We start from the raw sequence: 19,472 nt of genomic DNA on the forward strand, positions 1-19,472 counted from the left end.
ATGGTTTACCTCTAAACACACACACAAAAAAGACTAGTATAGACAGGGATAGACAGATAGACAATCCATTACATTTTTTGATGTCAATAAGATGCTCTTGTTTTTGTACAACCGGTTTACCTACAATCATTGGATCTCAACCTCCCATTGTCCACAAATATATCTGATGCCCCAACACACTCACGATATCTACTTATTAAAATATTTTAAAGCTTGGCATAACTAGTTTATTATAATGCTTGCTTTGTCTTGTTTAAATAATTTTAAGTCATCTTGAGACCCCCTTGAAAGGTTGTTGAGGCCCCCAGGTTCATTGAGAACCACTAACCTTTGCATTCCCAGGTTCATATTTTAAAGGATTAGCACAAAAACAGGAATAATTATCATTAAGTAGTTCTTTTTGTAGATCTGGGTATCCAATTTGACCAAAATTAGGTGCCAAATTCAGATTAGAGCAACACCCTGCATTACATTACATAATAAATGACATAAATGAATAGATGGACAGATGGATAGAAGTCTGATATTAAGTTATTAAAAACATTTTAGATGGCGGTTATTAATTTTGTGGAGTTTTGTAAGTTTGTTATGCAAGCTAAATCTCATATCTCACATTTGACCTGCTAAGAGCGTATGGTATGAGGTTAGGATTTAAAAAAATCTTGCACCTTTCTCAGGTTGTTAATTTGAATATGTAAGAAAAGGGGAGGGGATACTATAAAACCACAAGTGCATGTAAAGGATAACGCCACAAACACAAGTATCTTCATTCGATAAACAAAAGTAATATCTCGAAATATCATTAATTCCTTTAACCTAACATTCATTCCATAACCAAGGAACTTCTCTACAAGAGGGCTTGTTTGTAGAGCATCCTAAGACTTTGTTCAGTTTTAATAGGTAAGTGATAATTTACCATTGGTCTTAGTTTTGTGGTTGTTGGAAATCATACTATGTTTCTGCCTTCATTTGGACACAATTTTGTGTAAGAATGTATTTATTTATATTTCTCCCATCACCATAGAGGTCGAGCTGCTTCTCTAACAAAAGGTGACTGTACAGTCAAACAGACTTGTCTTCAAAATGTCAGAACCAGGTACTGAAGTTTTATTCGTTTTAAATAATAATGGTAACACTTTACAATAAGGTCTCATTTGTTAACGTTAACTAATGCATTAACTAACGTAAACTAACAAAGATCAATGTTTTTACTACATATATTATCCTTATGTTATAGTTATTAAATTCACATGCATTAAGTAATGTTAACAGATACTACTTTTGATCTTAATGTATTAGTAAATGCAGAGATTAACATCAGCATGTATTAATCTTAGTTAAAGACGTATTATTCATTGTTATAGTTTATGTTAGCTAATGTGGCTAACTAATGAAACCTTGTTGTACAGCGTTACCATAATAATACTTATAATGTCTTTATTTAATTAGCAGTCACAGTTTTACTGTGCTAATGTTTTTTCTAGCAGGTAACCACTGCTATGTGGTTTGTCTTGTAGTGAATTGTTTTCTTTGAATTACATTTTTTCAGTCTAAACAACTGGTGGCAGGGATGAAACGAGAATAGCATGTGTTGCCACATTCTATGGAATACAACGTGCTATTTGTTTGTATTTTGTCTGCCAACCGTGAGTGGCTTCAGCTTTCTTTTTTATTTTGTCACTGAATAGTTATATCATCACCTTAAAACCATCAAATTCAACATTGATTAGAAAAAGCCTTGAGCCTAAAAGTAGGCCATATGACAGCAAACCAAATTAGCAAACCAAATTAGTTTTTCACTGAAAATCGTACCCCATTGTAGCGCTCAAATCCCTTTCACACTCCGATTCAGTTTTAGTGTGTAATGGTGGATGTCTGTGATCTGAAACCCAGAAGATGTCTTGTCATCCTCCTAATCTAGGTTGTCCACCAAATCCCATGCCTCAGCCTGAAGGTCCTGCACCGGCTATTCCTGCCACAGAACTTCATCCAGACAATCAACCACCTCCAGATCAGTCAGCCTTGAATCCGTCTGATCCAAGTAATCCAGCACCTCACCAGGTTCTGCCGCGTGAAGGTAAATGTTTATTTGAGAGTTATATAATATTTACACTTTCATGTATTTAAAATTTGGAAGGGAATTAACCTTAACAACATTAAATTAAAATAAGCTAAACAAAATCAGAACTTTCCAAGTTATTGTTTTCAACTTTTCTGTCTGGTCTGGTTTGTGTGATCCGGAACACGCATGCAAATAAGTAAAAAATAGTAGCTAAAACCTAAAAATAAACTTCCCTCTCTATTGAATTTTTGTCTTAAACTAGGTTGTCCACCCCAAAAAGACCTTCCAAATCCCATGCCTCAGCCTGAAAGTCCTGCTGCAGAGCTCCAGGCACACAATCCAGCACCTCCAATTCAGACAGCCTTGAAATCGTCTGATCCAAGTAATCCAGCACCTCACCAGGTTCAGCTGTCTGGAGGTAAAATAAGAATACATTGTATATCTGAATAACAAATCAGCTTAAATGGGAAGAAGAAAAATTAAAAGTGTTTTCACTTTTTTGCGCTAGGCTGTCCACCCCAAATCCACTTTGCAAATCCAATGCCTCAACTAGAAGGAATTGACCTGGCTTCCTCAGCCGCAGAGCTCAAGAACCGACCACCTCCAGTTCAGACAATCATGAATCCGTCTGGTCCAATTAATGCAGTGCCTTGCCAGATTGAGCTGTATGGAGGTAAACATAGAATAAATGTATCTGAGTGTTACATAATATTTAAATCTTCAAATGTTCAACTAAAACAAAGGTAACAAACAAAAGAAATGCTATATTATTATACTAACTATATTATTAAAATATTCAAGGTTTTCACTCTCTCAAACTAGGCTATCCAGTCCAACACTACCTTCCAAATCCCATGCTTCAGCTTGAAGGTCCTGCACCGGCTCCTCCAGTAAAGCTCCAGCCAGTGAATCAACCAGCTCCAGTTCAGCTGGTCATGAATCCAAGTAATCCAACACCTCACCAGGGTCAGCCATATGCAGGTAAACCAAATACATTTGTTTGAGCAGTTTATAGTACATTGTAAACCCGAGTAACTTGGCAAAACTCAACAAAAAAAAAGTGAGGTAGTCAGTTACATACATACAGTTAAGAAATGTAAAGTTTAAGTAAGCAGAACTTGAAGATTTGTATTTTGTACTCATACATTTTAATTGCTCTTAACTTGAAATATTTGATTAAGCATACACAACTATGTAGTATGTAATACTTAACTTTAGCATTTACTCTCTTAAGTGACGTGGCAAAGCATGCTGGGAACTAGAAATGCCAGCCCAGTTTGTTAAATTTAAGTTTGTCTAAATTAAAAGAAGCAATTTCATAAAACTCAAAACAATGAAATAATTCATATTACTTAAAATTTTGTGAACTCAGAAGAGAAAATAAAGTTCTAAATACTCATAAAAGTAATTTGGTTCATTTGAGTTGGCTCTACTCAAACCAATTAATTATTTTGAGCGTTAGGGTTTACAGTGTTATATTTAGATGTTCAAATGTTATTTATTTAAAACTCGTAAGGAAAGTTCAATGTTTTTACTTGCTTTATCAAATATTGTTTAAACTAGGCTATCCAGTCCAAAACTACCTTCCAAATCCAACGCCTCAGCCAGGACAGTACATATCCGCCTATCCCAAAGGATATTATGGAGTACCTGGGCCAGCTCCTCAACCTGCAGGGATCCAGCCAGTGAATCAACCAGCTCCGGTTCAGCCGGTCATGAATCCGTCTGGTCCAGGTAATCCTCACCAGGTTCAGCCATATACAGGTAAACATAGAATAAATGTATAATATATCTGAGTGTTACATAATATTAAGAAATGACAAAAAACAAATACATTTTATATTTTCAAATTTATTATTTTCTGTTTATTCATTGATCTAGATAGAACACAGAAGCATGTCAATACAAATTGTTATTTATTGTCACAAAGTAGTCTCTCCAGTCCAAAACGATCTTCCAAATCTCATGCCTCATGGTCCTACACCGGCTTTTCCAGTAAATCAACCAGCTCCAGTTCAGCTGGTCATGAATCCGTCTGGTCCAAGTAATCCAGCTCCTGACCAGGCTCAACTCTGTGCAGGTAAACATTGAATAAATGTATATCTGAGTGTTACATAATATAGAGATGTGCAAATGTTCAACTAAAACAACGGCTCTACTTTCCATATACAATAAAAGTTAATATTTTCAAATGTACTTTGTTGTCTCTTTATTGTCTGTTCCTTCAATGATCCAGAACACAGAAGCACATCAATATAAATAGTGGCAAACAAAAAAAATAATTATTGTCTCAAACTAGGCTCTCCAGCCCAAAACAATCTTCCAAATCTCATTCCTAATGATCCGACACCGGCTCCTCCTGTAGAGCCCCAGCCAGTGAATCAACCAGCTCCAGTTCAGCTGGTCATGAATCCGTCTGGTCCAAGCAATCCAGCTCCTGACCAGGTTCAACCATATGCAGGTAACCAAAATAAATGTGTATAGGAGTGTGATATAATATGTTCAAATGTTATTTTACTCATAAGAATGGTGTGTGGAATGGATGTATTTAGTGGTCGTTAATGCGTTAATGCAAGGCTAATGATGATGTATGTCTATCCTCCTCATAAACGTCTCTAGCACCTGCAGCTCCACCACTGGTTATACCTTTTGGAGTACCACCCGGTCTCGAGTACTTCACTCAGGTGGACCTTTCTCTCTCTCTCTCTCTCTCTCTCTCTTTCTCTCTCTTTCTCTCTCTTTCTTTCAATACATTTGCCTTTAAGTGTGATGTCTGGTTACTACCTTTTTGTTTTGTTTTTTCATTTCAGATCGACCAGCTCCTTATTCACCAAAAAATATCATGTATAGAGAGTGAGTCTTCTTCTAGCCCTTTCTTGTTCATGTTTCTTGTTTAATCATATTAGAGCACTGCCAATGCTTTTATCTTTTCTGTTAGAATGCTGCACACTTTTACCTATGTGCCATGTTTAATCTGACAAACTTTGATCATACTTGTCTACAGTGCTCACTGGGTTTGAGACCAACAACCAGTATGAAATCAAGAACAGCATTGGGCAAGAGATCTACCACGCCAAAGAAAAAAGTGACTGCTTTACACGCAATATCTTTGGTTCAGCGCGCAGTTTTCAAATGCGAATTAAAGACAACATGGGACAAGAGGTTATACGGCTGCACAGACCAATGCGCTGCTTTCTACAAGAGGTAGAATATACCTTAGTTAGCAGTCTCTCATCAAGGGTTTTGTAACATCTAAATAAAATGGGCCCTATTTTAACGATCTGAGTGCATGGCGCAGGTGCACTTAGGGCGTGTCCGAATCCACTTTTGCTAGTTTAATGATGGAAAAAACAGTCGGCGTGCCAGGTGCATGGTCTAAAAGGGTTGTACCTAGTCTCTTAATGAGTCATGGGTGTGTTTTGAGCTTAAAGGTCCCATGGCATGGATTTTTTCCTGAGGTGTACTTATATTATTAGTATGGTTTTTACATAAATAAAATTCATAATTTAGAAATAAAAAGCATTTTTTCTATATTGATATTAGCTCTCTGGCTTGAATGCTCTGTTTGTAGGGGCGTGTCTGCTGTGAGACTTCAGTGAAAACGGCCACTGTTGTGATTGGCTGACATCTTTGCATTTGAAATGAGTATTAGATTATGAGGCGGAGGGGGTGTGGTTTAGTGAGGTCTGCAAGCACTGCCAGAGAGAGAGAGACGGACTGCATGTGGACCAGAGAGAGACGGAGAGCTGGATAAAGATTGCTGAGAAAGTTTTACTGTACCGAGTAGTTGAGAACGCGAGTTTATTTTGTTTGTATCTGAGAGTTCTGAATAAACACGAGTCCCAGTCACGCCGATCCTGTCTTCTTCCTCCTTATTCAACGAACTTTGTAACATGTGGAACCCATCTCGAATACTTTTACTACGTTTATTTACCATTACAGCCGTCGAGGTGAACGAATCATCAAAGTGTTGATTATAGCATTATTTTTAGATCTTTTCCCATCACATGAAAAGCTGCAGTGATGAGCATTGAGTACACAGACAGTCTGTTGATCGTGTGAATGCAGTGATCTCGTCATTGCAACGCTATTTCTCTCACAAAATGCTTTCACCACCACTAACAGCAAACATGACATCGACAGGAATACAGTAAGAGCTATGTGCAGCATAACAGCGTCATTCATTATAACGGCAATTTGGGCAAGTGTGCAGATACACTCGCGATGTGTTCGCGATATGAACAGTGCCGCATTATAAATTATAAAGAGTACATTATAAAGAGAGTGTTCTTTGATCGCTAATCTAGCGTCTAATCAAAATTGAAATAACAGATTTGTTTCATGCTACTAACAGAGACCATGTGAAGTTGATCTTGATTCACTGATGCATTACACTTAGGGCATCAAGATGGCCAGCGGCGGGACTGACAGTATTAAACAATTTAGAAAGAAAGTCTGTGTGAACTTGAATGATTAGCTACACGTCAGAAATCACTGATCACAGATCAGGCATTAATGAACACTGTTACTCACTGTTTGTGGCGGTGCTGTCGAATCCATATGGTAAAGTCTGTTTGTAAAGCCTGTGCTGACATTGCGACTGATAAACGGGATCCATTTTCTCCTAATTCTCTGGGCGGGCAAAGCAGAAGATGGGGAGGTAACCGTTCCCCGTATGACGGCAAATAGGGAAGATTCCAGATCGGCTCGTCTGAGCTCTCACTTTCTCAAAGGCAGAGCAGAACACCCAGAACTCGGTTTACACCTATCAAAATTTCTAGCCACTTGGGGACCAAATACAGGCTAGGGGAACTCCTATTAATGTTAAAAAACCTCACAAAATGAAAATTTCATGCCATGGGACCTTTAACGTGCAATAAACCAATCAGAGTCTCATCTCCCATTCCCTTTAAAAGCCAGTTGTGCTTGCACCATGGCAGATTGCTATTTACATGCCGGAATTTCCGAGCGGAGAGAGAGAGGAATCCTTTTATTGTTCATATTTAATTTTTTTTTAAATATGTTTGTGTGCTGCTGCGCGTCCCTGTGTGTGTAATAGGCAAAGTGTACGCACGTTGTGCACCCGCCTATAGACACACATTAATAACCAGTGTTGGGGAAAGTTACTTTGAAAAGTAATGCTTTACAATATTGCGTTACTCCCTTAAAAAGTAACTAATTGAGTTACTTAGTTACTTTTTAAGAAAAGTAATGCGTTACGTTACTTTTGCGTTACTTTTTCTCACCTGGGCTGGACTTGTTTTTGTTTATAACAAAAAAGTTATATTTTTGTGCAACGGTAAAGACATCTTCATACCAAAATTTAAATAATAAGCCCCAGGCTGAGGTAAAAATGCAAATTCACGCATGAACAGTAGAGGGCGCAGCTCTAGATAATGCTAGAATAGGATGCAGGAGAAAAAAGTTTTACCAATAAAAACAAAAAATCTAGTAATTTTCATCATCAAAGGTCAGCAGCAAGACATTGGTAAATTACATATAAAGGTAGATTATGCATAAAAATAGTTGTTTTATTTAACATTTAATTATTGGAGGTTTGCATAGTACTCTGATTTTGCATTTGACTGATTTTATATTAATGTGAAAAAGTAACTTGCATTACTTTTTTGAAAAAGTAACTCAGATATTTTTTGTAAATTTGAAAAGTAATGCGTTACTTTACTAGTTACTTGGAAAAAGTAATATTATTACGTAACTAAAGTTACTTGTAATGCGTTACCCCCAACACTGTTAATAACACAAAAAATTACTGCGCTATTGACTTTAGACCAGGTTTCAGTTGGTCAATGGCACAGTCGTTTTCAGTTGCCTCAAAATAGCAACGCACCCACAATGCACCTGTACACACCTCATTTTCAGACCAGCACGTCCATGGGCATGAGTGCATTTGCTATTTAAACAACATGGCGCTGGACGTGAACATGGTAACTGCGTCGGGCTGAAACTAGCAAAAAAACACTTGGAATGCGATGCCTGGCGTAGCATTGTGCCGTGTGTATGATAATGAGTTGTGTTCTGAAAATGAGGTGCTGGTCTGAAAATTAAGTGTGTTCAGGTGCATTGTTGGCGCATTGCTATTTTGAGGCAACTGAAAACGACTGTGCCACCTGATGGAGTTTTGGTTCCTTGCCACTGTTGCTCAGTTGGGGACACTACATTTTCAACTAAATATCCAAATAAATTGAATTACTAAACTAAATTAAATACATCAACAAAATTTCTGATCTGCCCACATTGTCACTGTATGATAATTGAAATGAGCTAAATGACATCACCGTTTTCTCCAGAGCGGCTGTACAGCCGAATCAAATTCTGTTGCATTTTCCTGTTTAACACTGTGAAGCTGCTTTGAAACAATCTGCATTGTAAAAAGCGCTATATAAATAAAGTTGACTTGACTGGACTTGATAGGGCCCAATGTCTTATTAGAGATGTTGAAAGGAGCTCCAACATACAAGGCTTCAGACAACAACAAATTGACAAGGATGCCATTGGCACCTGCAGTTACAATAAACAGAATCAGTTAAACTTTTTTTGTTTGTTTACAATTTACAGAATTGCTTAATAAAGATCACAACTCCTGGTTGTAATTTGAAGTTGTTTTTTAATCAAAGCTGATCCTGGTATAAATGGGGATATGATATGATTTAGTTGTTGGGTTTTAAAGGACATGCTTGCCAAGTTGAACTGACAAGCAGCTGTGCAGAGATTTGAGCTAATTCTTTTTATGGAACAGTGGCACGAGGGCTTAAACTAATTTAGCATGAGATGGACGGTGTTCTATTTTTAGCTTTGTGTTTACATGCTCCTTATAGGCACTTATAGGCATTTCAAGATTTCATATTCTGTATTGTAGAATCTGATTTTTTTTTTCCCAGTCGCTTCTACACAGTCACATAGGCAGTTAAATATTTTAAATGCTCTCTTATTTATTCATTGATGTGAATTTTCCATCCTCAGATTGAGGTACAGGCTCCCCTTGGAGTTACCATAGGCTATGTGAAACAGGAGTGGTCCTGCTTTTTACCAAGATTCTCCATCCTGGGCCCCAACAATGAGGTACTACTGAAAATCCAAGGGCCCTTCCTTTCACTCAAATGCTGTGGTGACATAAACTTTGAGGTAACTTTTATTTCAGGCAATGTAAGCACGTTAAGGTGTTTTGCACAACTAAGAAGGTCTGTTTTTAGGTAATGAGCACGACTGGTGGGAAGTCAATTGGTCGAATCATAAAGCAACGAAGTGGTTTCTTAAAGAAATGCTTCACTGATGCCACCAACTTTTGTATCCAATTCCCTCTGGATATGGATGTTAAAATGAAGACCGTACTTATGGGTGCTTGCTTCCTTATTGTGAGTATTATTATTATTTTATATAATTGTATGTATTGTATGCTAGAAAAGTTCATTAGAGATCTGGCATTTTAAACTTTTATATTGGGCCAGATTTACTAACAGCTTGCACCATCGCAAACCCTCTTTTGGCATTAAACTGTTAGGATTTATTCAAGTTAAAGTTGATAAAAATTAGTAATGAAAAGCATATCGCATATGCATTTGTTGGAGTTTCCCTTCCTTTTACTGGAATTTGCGCATTTATTTAACACTGGAAAAAAAAGCATGTCTTAATCCATTTGGTGATTATTAAATCTAGCCTATAGTATTATAGTAGTGATTTTTGTTTGGACTAATCTCTCTTCATTCTCTTTCTTTCTTCTTCCTCATAGGACATCATGTTCTTTGACAAAGGTGGACAATTATTTTTAAAATTTTTATAAAATGCTTATTTTCTATTTCTAATAATTTCTTTGGGGTTCACTTATAATGTTAGTGAGTGTTTTTTTTTTTTTTTGTAATAGCCTTTACTAGCATTTTCCAGCCAATCCCTTGCCCTCTGACTGAAAAGCTCAGTATGAGGGCGCTTGCTCTTTAAGGCTTGAATGTAAACAACCAACTTTCTTGATTGTATAATATTTTTGCATTGAAAATAATATATGCTTAAAGGGTTAGTTCACCCAAAAATGAAAATTAGCCCATGATTTACTCAGCCTCAAGGTATCTTAGGTGTATATGACATTCTTCTTTCAGACGAACACAATCAGAGTTATATTAAAAAATGTCCTGGCTCTTCCAAGCTTTATAATGGCAGTGAATGTTGCGCTGTTTTTGAAGTCCATAAAAGTGCATCTATCCATCGGGACTGCTCCACATGGCTCCGGGGGGTTAATAAAGGCCTTCTGAAGCGAAGTGATGTATTTGTGTAAGGAAAATATCCTTATTTAAAACTTTATAAAGTAAAATTTCTAACTTCTGGCTGACTGTCTTCTGTATTCAACTTACGCAAAAAGTGTAATGCTTCTCGCAGTTCAAACTGCTTACACTACGTCTGGCGACATTGCACACCAGTTATGCTCGTCAGACGTAGCGTACGCATTTTGTAATAGACAAATCTTTTTATAGAATTTTCCAAACATTTGAAAAACAGTCACATCAAATTTAAGATTAAGGGGGAGCTTACAATTAGTGTTTGGGTTGAATCTATCTTCAAAATATGAAAGGAAAGGCCTCCAGACTTTAAAAAATCTGTTGACAGAGCCTCGCATGGAATGTCTCAGTTTCTCTAACTTTAAATATGCCATGACACTTTCTACGCACTTAACATGTGTTGGTGGTTTATTTGACTTCCTTTTAGAAGTATAAGCAGTCGAGCCAACAAAGAAGAGAAAGCCAGTGCGTCCGATTGACTTGGTGGTAGTGAGAGGTTCTCAAATGTCACACCAAATATTGCTATTATGGGGTCTGGTTTTATCTCCTTTCCACACATATATGAAAACGTCTCAAACACAGCAGACCAGGACGGTCCTAGAACTGGGCATGTCCAAAACATATGACCCAAAGTGGCCTCGTATCTGTGACATCATTTACTTCTAGAAAAGTGTAGCCTATGGATTCTCTTAAATTGCAGTAATCCATGTCTGACACCAAATAGATTCTCCTAATGGCTGACTGCCAGACTGTTTCTGCGACTACACTTCCCAAATCCTCTTCCCACCGTTTCTTTAAAAAATCTAAAGATGGAGAGGCCGCTCTTTGAATCAGACTGTACACTGTTGATATCAGACCTCGCTCAGATATACTCCAGTCAAAGAGCTCCTCAATCCAACAATGAGGAGGAGGGGCCATAAGGGTATTCAAATATTTTTTGACTAGACTTCGCACCTGCATATATCTATAAAAATGTGATTTAGGAATATCAAATGCTTTAAATGGCGCCTTTAAAAAAAAAATGTTATTGCATTTAATTTAGAAACAAGAGAAACAAGCGTGCAGCCATCTTTTGAATTTTGAATTTTCTACCGCACACTGCCGACATAGGTAACTGACCTAACACAAAGTAGATTTCAAGTGAATGTCAATTTATGTAAAGAATTTCAGTATAATTACTGAAAGTTAAAGGTCGCCCACTTTACCTGATATCTGGCCCACTTTATCTAACACATTCAGACAAAGTGGGCCAGCAATATTTTAAACACAAGAATACATATTTATACATAATTATTATTTGCATTTTATTCCCTGTTAACTGTAGTAACAAACAAATCCGGAACTGCCACAATAATATTAGTTTACATTTAGTGAGCTACCTTATAAGTTAGAAATTAAAATCTTATGTCAGAGGGTTTTCTACCTTTATCCATGAGGGTGTCTTTGAGGCATCGCCACACCCACAAATCTCATATTGCATCAACCAAAACTATTTTATCATTTATCATCTCTTTAATTACAGACCATTGGACTGACTGTAGCCTGACTGACTGGACTGACTGTTCAAGTAGCCAACCAACAGTCAACCAAGGAGTCAGCCAAGGAATCATATATATATTTTTGGGAGTTCATTTTAGTCCACCCTGAAGTCCGTTTTGCAGAGATGGACTAAAAATGAACTCCCAAAACGTACTGCCAGATTCTGGAAGATGAATTCTTCAAACAGTGGTACTAGAGGATGTGGTGCTGGTCCTTCAAGAGTCACTCTCAACCTATCTGTCCATAAAGCCTATAAAAAAACCTTCTTCATGTATTTTACAACACTTCAGCTTGTGATTCTTATCTAGTGGGCAGGGCCGGCTCTAGCTCTTTGGTTGCCCTAGGCGAGATTGACCCCCCCCCCCCCCCCCCCCCCCCCATATATATCAACATAATCATGAAGGTCTCTAGAATCATCCAAACAAAACAAATCTTACAACAGATCTGTAGTTTTTAGTATACTTAGTCAAACATAATACATTTGATTATGAATAAAGATTGATTTGTTGAAAGCAGTTATTTTGAGTTAGATGCTAAATGTTTTCCTCTTATACATATTTGACATTGAAGGGCTGCATACAACATATTTGCCCACCGGCAACTATAGTTGCCACAGATTCAAATACGATTTTCAAGAAAAAATACAAAAACCTGGGGAAAATAAATGCAGAACATGCCATTCAGAAAAAATTGGGCACAAATGGGTTAAGTATTTATAAAAACTATACAAACAAAAATGCTCCTTTAGTTACTCCAAGACTTAAAAAGCTAATTATGACTTAAATGATACACTCTAATAAATTGCACATACAAAAATTCTACAAAGAACGTTGGAGGATATTTAACAAATTATGACTCAAACTATGGATGAACAAACAAAAAGGCTTTTATAGTCACTCCAACACTTAATCAAGAAAATTAAGACTTGAAGGATCAATTGCAATAAACTGGTCATACACAAATGCTAGAAAGAATGTTCAAGGATATTTACCAAATATTAACTCCATAAACTGTGCAAAAACTCTCTTAAGCACCTGTAAAGACACTTAAGCAAATTATGACCCATAAACTGGATTAACTATACCCTCTACAAACAAAAGTGCTATTATGGATACACTGTACTTACCACTACAAAATTTAAATATATAAGTTCTTGTAGCTCTATCCCTATCTTAAATAATAAAAGATGAACAGTTGTTTCTGGAATTTCTATTCACCTTCAAAATTGACGCAGCATTAAAATTTGGCTCGTCTGGATTTCCTTATTGTCAGTGAAATGCGTAGTAATATGTAGATAACTAGCTAGCTAGTGATAGCTTAGTGACAGCAATGAAACGTCCTATGCCGTCCAATATTATTAGTTGATAATATCGATAATACGAAGTAAATTTACTTAGTTTGACACCTTTATGGCTGAGATGAGAAGACTTACCTCTATACTGGGCTTTCTTTTGATCGTCTGCCTTTCTCTTTTTCCGTCCCTGTGCACTCGAGGGTTTAACGTTAGACCGCTTCATTTTTGAAGAACGCGCCATTGATGAGCTCTTGCCTGACCTAACGCCTGAACGCCTGTGCTCGACAATACTCACTATCAATTCAATCTAATAATCAGGTTAAGTAATTAAACGTGCGGCTGAGGGGGCGCCCAAGGATGATCATGTTTAATAAACAGTATGTTTTATTTCGCTTGTTTTAATTCTATGCTTAATGGGAAGTAAGTTTAAGGGCGCCACTAGAGGGCGCCTGGCTGCGCCCCCAACACATTTGTCGCCCTAGGCAACCGCCTAGCTCGCCTATAGCAAACGCCGGCCCTGCTAGTGGGGGTCATTTTTTAGGATTCTTTACCTAACTAAAGTCTCTGAGATCCTGACACCTTGCACTTCTGGAGACTCCAGGTAGGTTGCAGCTCTGGAAAATGGTGGCGCTGGAGACTAAAGGGTTCCTGATGGTTTCACACTTAATTCTTCACCTTAATTCTTAATTCTTTTGCAGTTAACAGGCGTCTTTTCTTCACCACCTGTTTTTGTCTGACCCTGCTGACCCAACGAGCATTTCACTGTCCAATGGTCATGCCTTAACTGCAATGTCTAGTATTGCATTAGTATTGCATCCTTCTCATGGGCATTTAATACTTTTTGACTTTTCAGTCTGAGTTAAATCTCTTTTTTGGCTCAATTTATCTGTAAAAGAAAACATGCCTAATAATTCTGCACACCTGAATATAAGGTGATTTTCATTTCCAGCCTTCATGAACAATTATATATCACTTATACATTATTAAATACTAAATCAATAGTAGTTATTAGGATTACTGTGGTTTGGAATTGGTCAAATGTGCCTGGAAAAAAAATATAATCAGAAAATCAACGTGCCTAATAATTCTGCACTCCCTGTGTGTGTGTATATATATATATATATATATTAGGCGTGTAACGTAACGGTACACGTATTCGTACCGAACCGTTTTGGTACAGGGCTCTCGGTTCGGTGTGCATGTGTACCAAACGATTCCGAATGCAATCTTTAACCATACCTGCCAACTTTTCAAAAAACCTTGGAGTGAGATTTTGTCAGGGGAGATTAAAATTATGCCGCACACGCAGCCACACAAGTTGGTGGCTCAGATATCAGAGAATTGGAATTAATTTGATGTTGTACCCATGTATACCCTGCATTCTGGTGGTTTGTGGGGAGGCCCAAAGCCATTGATATGGGCAGCCTACTGTAGATGGACAATATTGGTTACATTCTGTGAAGCAGACATAGCTGAAGGTCCACCCCCAGGAAATTTTGGATTAAGTAGATGTGATTTCCTGCATTCTAGTGGATTTTGGGGTGGTCTGCTAAAGATGTGCAATACCTGAACTTATTCTGATTCATGTTCGGCATCATTGTAGAGCCTTCTAGACTTGAGCTAAACATTCAACCAGAAAACTATTGTTGTGCCTAATGACTTATTATACTCCTTACATTTTAAAAATAGCCTCGTTACTCCTATTCCATTTCGGCATGTTTTCATTCCGGCTTGTCATTAAAAAAAACTATCCAGATAAATCGCGCCATCCGGACAGAGTGAATTTTATTGTGGTTGGATGAGAAGGATAAACACAAACCATTCCGACACCCTATTGGGTTGCAGGCGATCAATCACGCCTGCACCTGCTCAAATCACACACCATGTTGCCAGATAGGGCGGGTTCTCGCCGACGAGCACTTTCAGCCAATCATCGATTCAGCAGGCAGACATGTGTAATGGGTAGTACACAGTAGCAGTCAGAGTTTTGTTCAATATATAATAGTCAGAGTTTTGTTATATATATAATTCTAGTTTAACATTGTTTATGGTTAAAGGAGATGGAAATGGTAATTAATTAATGAGTTTCCTTGTTTTTATTTGGTCATGTTTATGTTAAGGGTTAAAATGTTATAGCTTAGTAGATCCGTTAGGCTTGGCTCCATTGCTCATGTCTCGCTGTATTGCGAGAGTCGTGCTCATAGGTCGCGCTCTCGCTGTATCGCGAGATTTGCGCTATAATGTTCTCAGGTGAGATCGCGTCATCGCGAGAGGCGCCTCATACGAGTAAATGCCATCACTGAGAAAACATTGCTGCGTCCCAATTCGCCTACTTATACTACGTCCTAAAAGTATGTACTGTTTTTGTGAAGAAAAAGTACATACTTTTGAGTGTGTAGCAGAAGAGTATGCAAGCTTTGGGACATACTACTTCGTCATCTTTAACGGACTCTGTTGCTTATTTACGTGCGTCCCGTCACCGTTTAAACTGCCCTGTCAATCATCGTCACAGTTCAAATCCTCCACATTCAATTTAATTTCCTACCGTATCGGAGAGAAATGTAGCCTCACGTTGATCTGCCATTCGTGGGTCTTTAATGCAGAGACTCCCCTCATGTGTTTGCAAAGTTAATGGCCAAACGTATCATTACAAACGTTCTCAATGCTGCTGCAGGTGAAATATAATGTTACTAACATTGAATAAATATCTTTTTGTCAGGTTAAATACTGATAATTGCTCACTCAAGCCCCTTTATCTAATCCTCTCTACTTAACCGTCAGACTCGCGTAACCGTCATGTTTGTAGTTTTTAAACACTTTTCATCCGCGTTTGTAGTTCTAATCGAATCCTCGTCCATCTCGCAATGGGTTGTGGGCAATATCAGCCGTTAGAGTGCTCATCGATCTGCACTTCGAATTCTGACCGGAAATAGTAGACCATCCGGGAATCTTTGGAATACTCTTTTCAACATACTACGATTTGGGACATACTAATTCTTTTTTCGAATACTATTTAGTACGGATAGTATGCGAATTGGGACGCAGCACATCACTCAATCTCTCGTGATTTATTCTCCCTGTCTATTCTCAGGCGTAACACATGCTCATTCATGACTTTAGCCGGGTTTTTAGCGTGATAAGATAACTCGTAACTGTATATTCCAGTGATCGCTATGCCAGTGGCATAAATATACAGTAAGTTGTATCTACAGTAAAGGGTGGGAGAGTGACTCAACTCTCAAACGTGAATTACATGTGACTCGAAGACTCTTTATAAATATAACTGTGACTCCTGTCCATCATCATATAGCTACACACTTAGGACATCTGCAACTAGCAACCCCGACAGCTGCTGAAGGTTTAAATCAACGATTAATCCGTTTTGACTGTGCTAAGTGCGTGTGCCATGTACTTCACGAAAGACATACTGTAGTTTTGTCAAAGCAAAGTGCAACACAAAGGTAAGCGCATTGTTATTTATTTGTTGACGGATTATTGTACAGTATCAATGAATTACGCATTTTGGCAGTGGTGTGAGCATTAACGTGTGAAATGCCTGATTATTACATTGCTTTTTCCAGTTTCTATATTGGGCACTTTGTGCATGTAAATTGGCTTCTTACTGTTGACATTGAAAATTATGTATGTGTTTTTCTGAGGGATTGCCGTTTTGACAGTTTCTACCTGGACATATAGTCATATTTGATCCGTTTTACTGGGATTTATTTTTATTTTTATCATCAATGTTATGTTTTAAGGAGAAAAAATGGTAACTTACTTATCAACATTGATTGGTATGGCAATAAAATATCATTATTTTGGCAGTTCAAGTTTTGGGTTTTTTTTCTTGGAGTGACTAGTTGCCTATAAGTATTGTAAAGGTGCAAAAAGTCTCAATTGTTATCAATAACCAGGCATGTTATCAATAACCATTTTTTTTTAAATATAAATGTACATTTGGTGAGGTTTTTGGGCTGGAAATCGTCTACCCAGTCTGGCCACACTGATCACACATTCAAAAAAATGGTTATTGATAACATGCCTCTGAATTTTGACTTTTTGCACCTTTACAATATTTATAGGCAACTAGTCATCAAATCTTCCACTCCATGAAACACGTTAATGCTCAGTAGTACACATATGGTTCTTGTATGTATTTGCATTGTCCTAAAATGCGTTTATTTTCAATGGGAATATATGCGGCTGAAACGCGTAGCCAAGTGCATCTAAAAATGTTCTACATTAACTTTTTAATATAACATTATAGTCATTATGGCCTTTAGAAAAATGTTTTTTTGAGGAGGTGGGGTATGCACTGTGGCGCGGCCTAATCTTTTGTCCTTAAAGGGATAGTTCACCCAAAAATGAAAATTCTGTCATCATTTACTCAAGTTGCTCCAAACCTGTATGAGTTTCCTTGTTCTGAAGATATTTTGAAGAATGTTTGTAATCAAGCAGATAGAGCAACCATTGACTGCCATAGTAGGGGAAAATACTATGGCAGTCAATGGTTGCTTCATGTATTGTGCTAGTTTAGCAATTATAATGTTTGGATCTACACAAAAACACATGGTTTACGGTTCTTGAATTTCAGACACAGTATTCAAGGACTGGCAACTATGTGAAAACAAACATTGGTCTTAGAAAGTGCTTAAATTAAACAAAGTTTAAGAGTAGTTAAAGAAGAAAAACCGACATATTTCTGCTTTTTCATTCAGGGAGTCTGCTGCCAAATTCAGAGGAATGCAAAAGAAAAACCCCTATTTTTACACAGTTTACACATAGGCTACAGTGTTGTAAATGTGTGTTAACTGTTGGATTGATAAGCTACGTGCATTCAAATAATGTAGAATAATAATGTATCTAGAATATTATATAAAATCGTATTTTAAATAAATGTATAATTTATCATTTTGACTCCTAGTGTATAATTTTCCCTGTTCTTAAGAATTGTTTAAATTCAGTTATGTGATGTTTTTTACAAAACAGGAGGATTTTTGAGAATTTAAGCTTTCAAATAATAGGCCTACCTAAAATGATTAGGCATAGGGCCTACTTAAAACTTGGTTTGAATAAATATTCTATATTGATGTTTATTAAACATATAAGCTCATTTATTACTAATTTTATAAATAATTTATTTTGATGGCTGATTGGTTTATGGTTTATGATTTATTTCCAATTAACTTCTCTGATTATATAATATTAACTATGTTAAAATAATGTTTAGCATATGCAGAATTATCTACCATTAATGATAAACTAAATCTTATTAAATCCTCTGCTTCAGTCTATTGCAGATATAGATATTCATATGCAGCATGCGTATAACTATACGGTTGCAGACGCACAGGCAACATTTGAATGTTCACAAAGCGCGTTCACGACCGGCTTTGACAGCTCGAAAGCGGCCCATAGAAACACTCGCTAGGCATCTACTCATATATGGACAGCAGCACATAGGGTTCAGTGGCGCTCATCAGCGCCATACCGTCAGGGAGTTTGAAAAGGACGAACGAGTCTCGGCCCAAGATCGGACTTTTTTTTTTTTGCGTGAGAAATTGGATGTGTGGCGTGAGTGCGTGTGAAAACAGGCAAAACCATGTGTCACACGGCGAAAGCGTGAGAGTTGGCAGCTGTGCTTTAACAGTTAACAGTTGGCTTGTTTTAAGCGCGGAAAACACTTCAATCCTAGTTCCCACTCGAACATATTAAGTATTCAGTCCACGAAAATTCAAAAAAAAATCATCACGAAATTCAAACGATAAAGGTAGTTTTGACACTCTTTAATGTGACGACTGAATGATCACTGTATAGGCGCGTCAATTCAAGCAGCAGGCGCGTCAATTCAAGCAGCGCGCGCGCGAGTGATCATCTCTTCCAGAAGAATAATCATGAATTAATATCTTAAGGTATGTTGAGGATAACACTTACTGAAACGTATCATATGTCGTGCAATCGCTCAATCAGTGTTTCATTATATATATATAAGATTATATTTCAACAACGAATTGGATATATATATATATATATATATATATATATATATATATATATATATATATATATATATATATATAGTCTGTGACTTTGAAAACAGGAAAAATGTTTCCAATTTCTATGCCCACCAAAATAAAAGGTTAAATGCACCTTATGCAATCAAGACCCAGTACAATCATGTTAGACAGCCAATGGCTGGCTAGGAAGTCACATGGGAAGTCAAAAAGGTGCAAGATATGCTTGTTCTATAAATTGGTGATGTTCTTCTTAAGTGTTTTACTAATAATATCCA

At 37.2% G+C, this 19,472-nt stretch overlaps 1 protein-coding gene across 1 annotated transcript; it reads left to right on the forward strand.

Moving 5' to 3' along the window:
- The first annotated feature begins 747 nt into the window (after nucleotides 1-747).
- On the forward strand, nucleotides 748-10,387 carry LOC307122779 (uncharacterized protein). Its single transcript, XM_079810986.1, has 15 exons — nucleotides 748-900; nucleotides 1,025-1,096; nucleotides 1,922-2,077; nucleotides 2,325-2,480; nucleotides 2,571-2,735; nucleotides 2,885-3,043; nucleotides 3,626-3,826; nucleotides 3,993-4,142; nucleotides 4,362-4,523; nucleotides 4,682-4,746; nucleotides 4,873-4,915; nucleotides 5,067-5,266; nucleotides 9,044-9,205; nucleotides 9,274-9,435; nucleotides 9,810-10,387. The coding sequence occupies exons 2-15, from the start codon at nucleotides 1,084-1,086 to the stop codon at nucleotides 9,858-9,860; spliced, it is 1,845 nt and encodes a 614-aa protein (XP_079667112.1). The 5' UTR covers nucleotides 748-900; nucleotides 1,025-1,083; the 3' UTR covers nucleotides 9,861-10,387.
- The last annotated feature ends 9,085 nt before the right edge of the window (nucleotides 10,388-19,472 follow it).

Source organism: Gobio gobio (genome assembly GCF_949357685.1).
Source record: "Gobio gobio genome assembly, chromosome: 2".
Classification (NCBI taxonomy): domain Eukaryota; kingdom Metazoa; phylum Chordata; class Actinopteri; order Cypriniformes; family Gobionidae; genus Gobio; species Gobio gobio.

Excerpts from the sequence above, each read along its gene's own strand:
- LOC307122779 (XM_079810986.1), top strand. Across the intron at positions 4,916-5,066 it reads AAAAATATCATGTATAGAGA|TGCTCACTGGGTTTGAGACC; the intron begins GTGAGTCTTCTT and ends ACTTGTCTACAG. Across the intron at positions 9,206-9,273 it reads GTGGTGACATAAACTTTGAG|GTAATGAGCACGACTGGTGG; the intron begins GTAACTTTTATT and ends GTCTGTTTTTAG.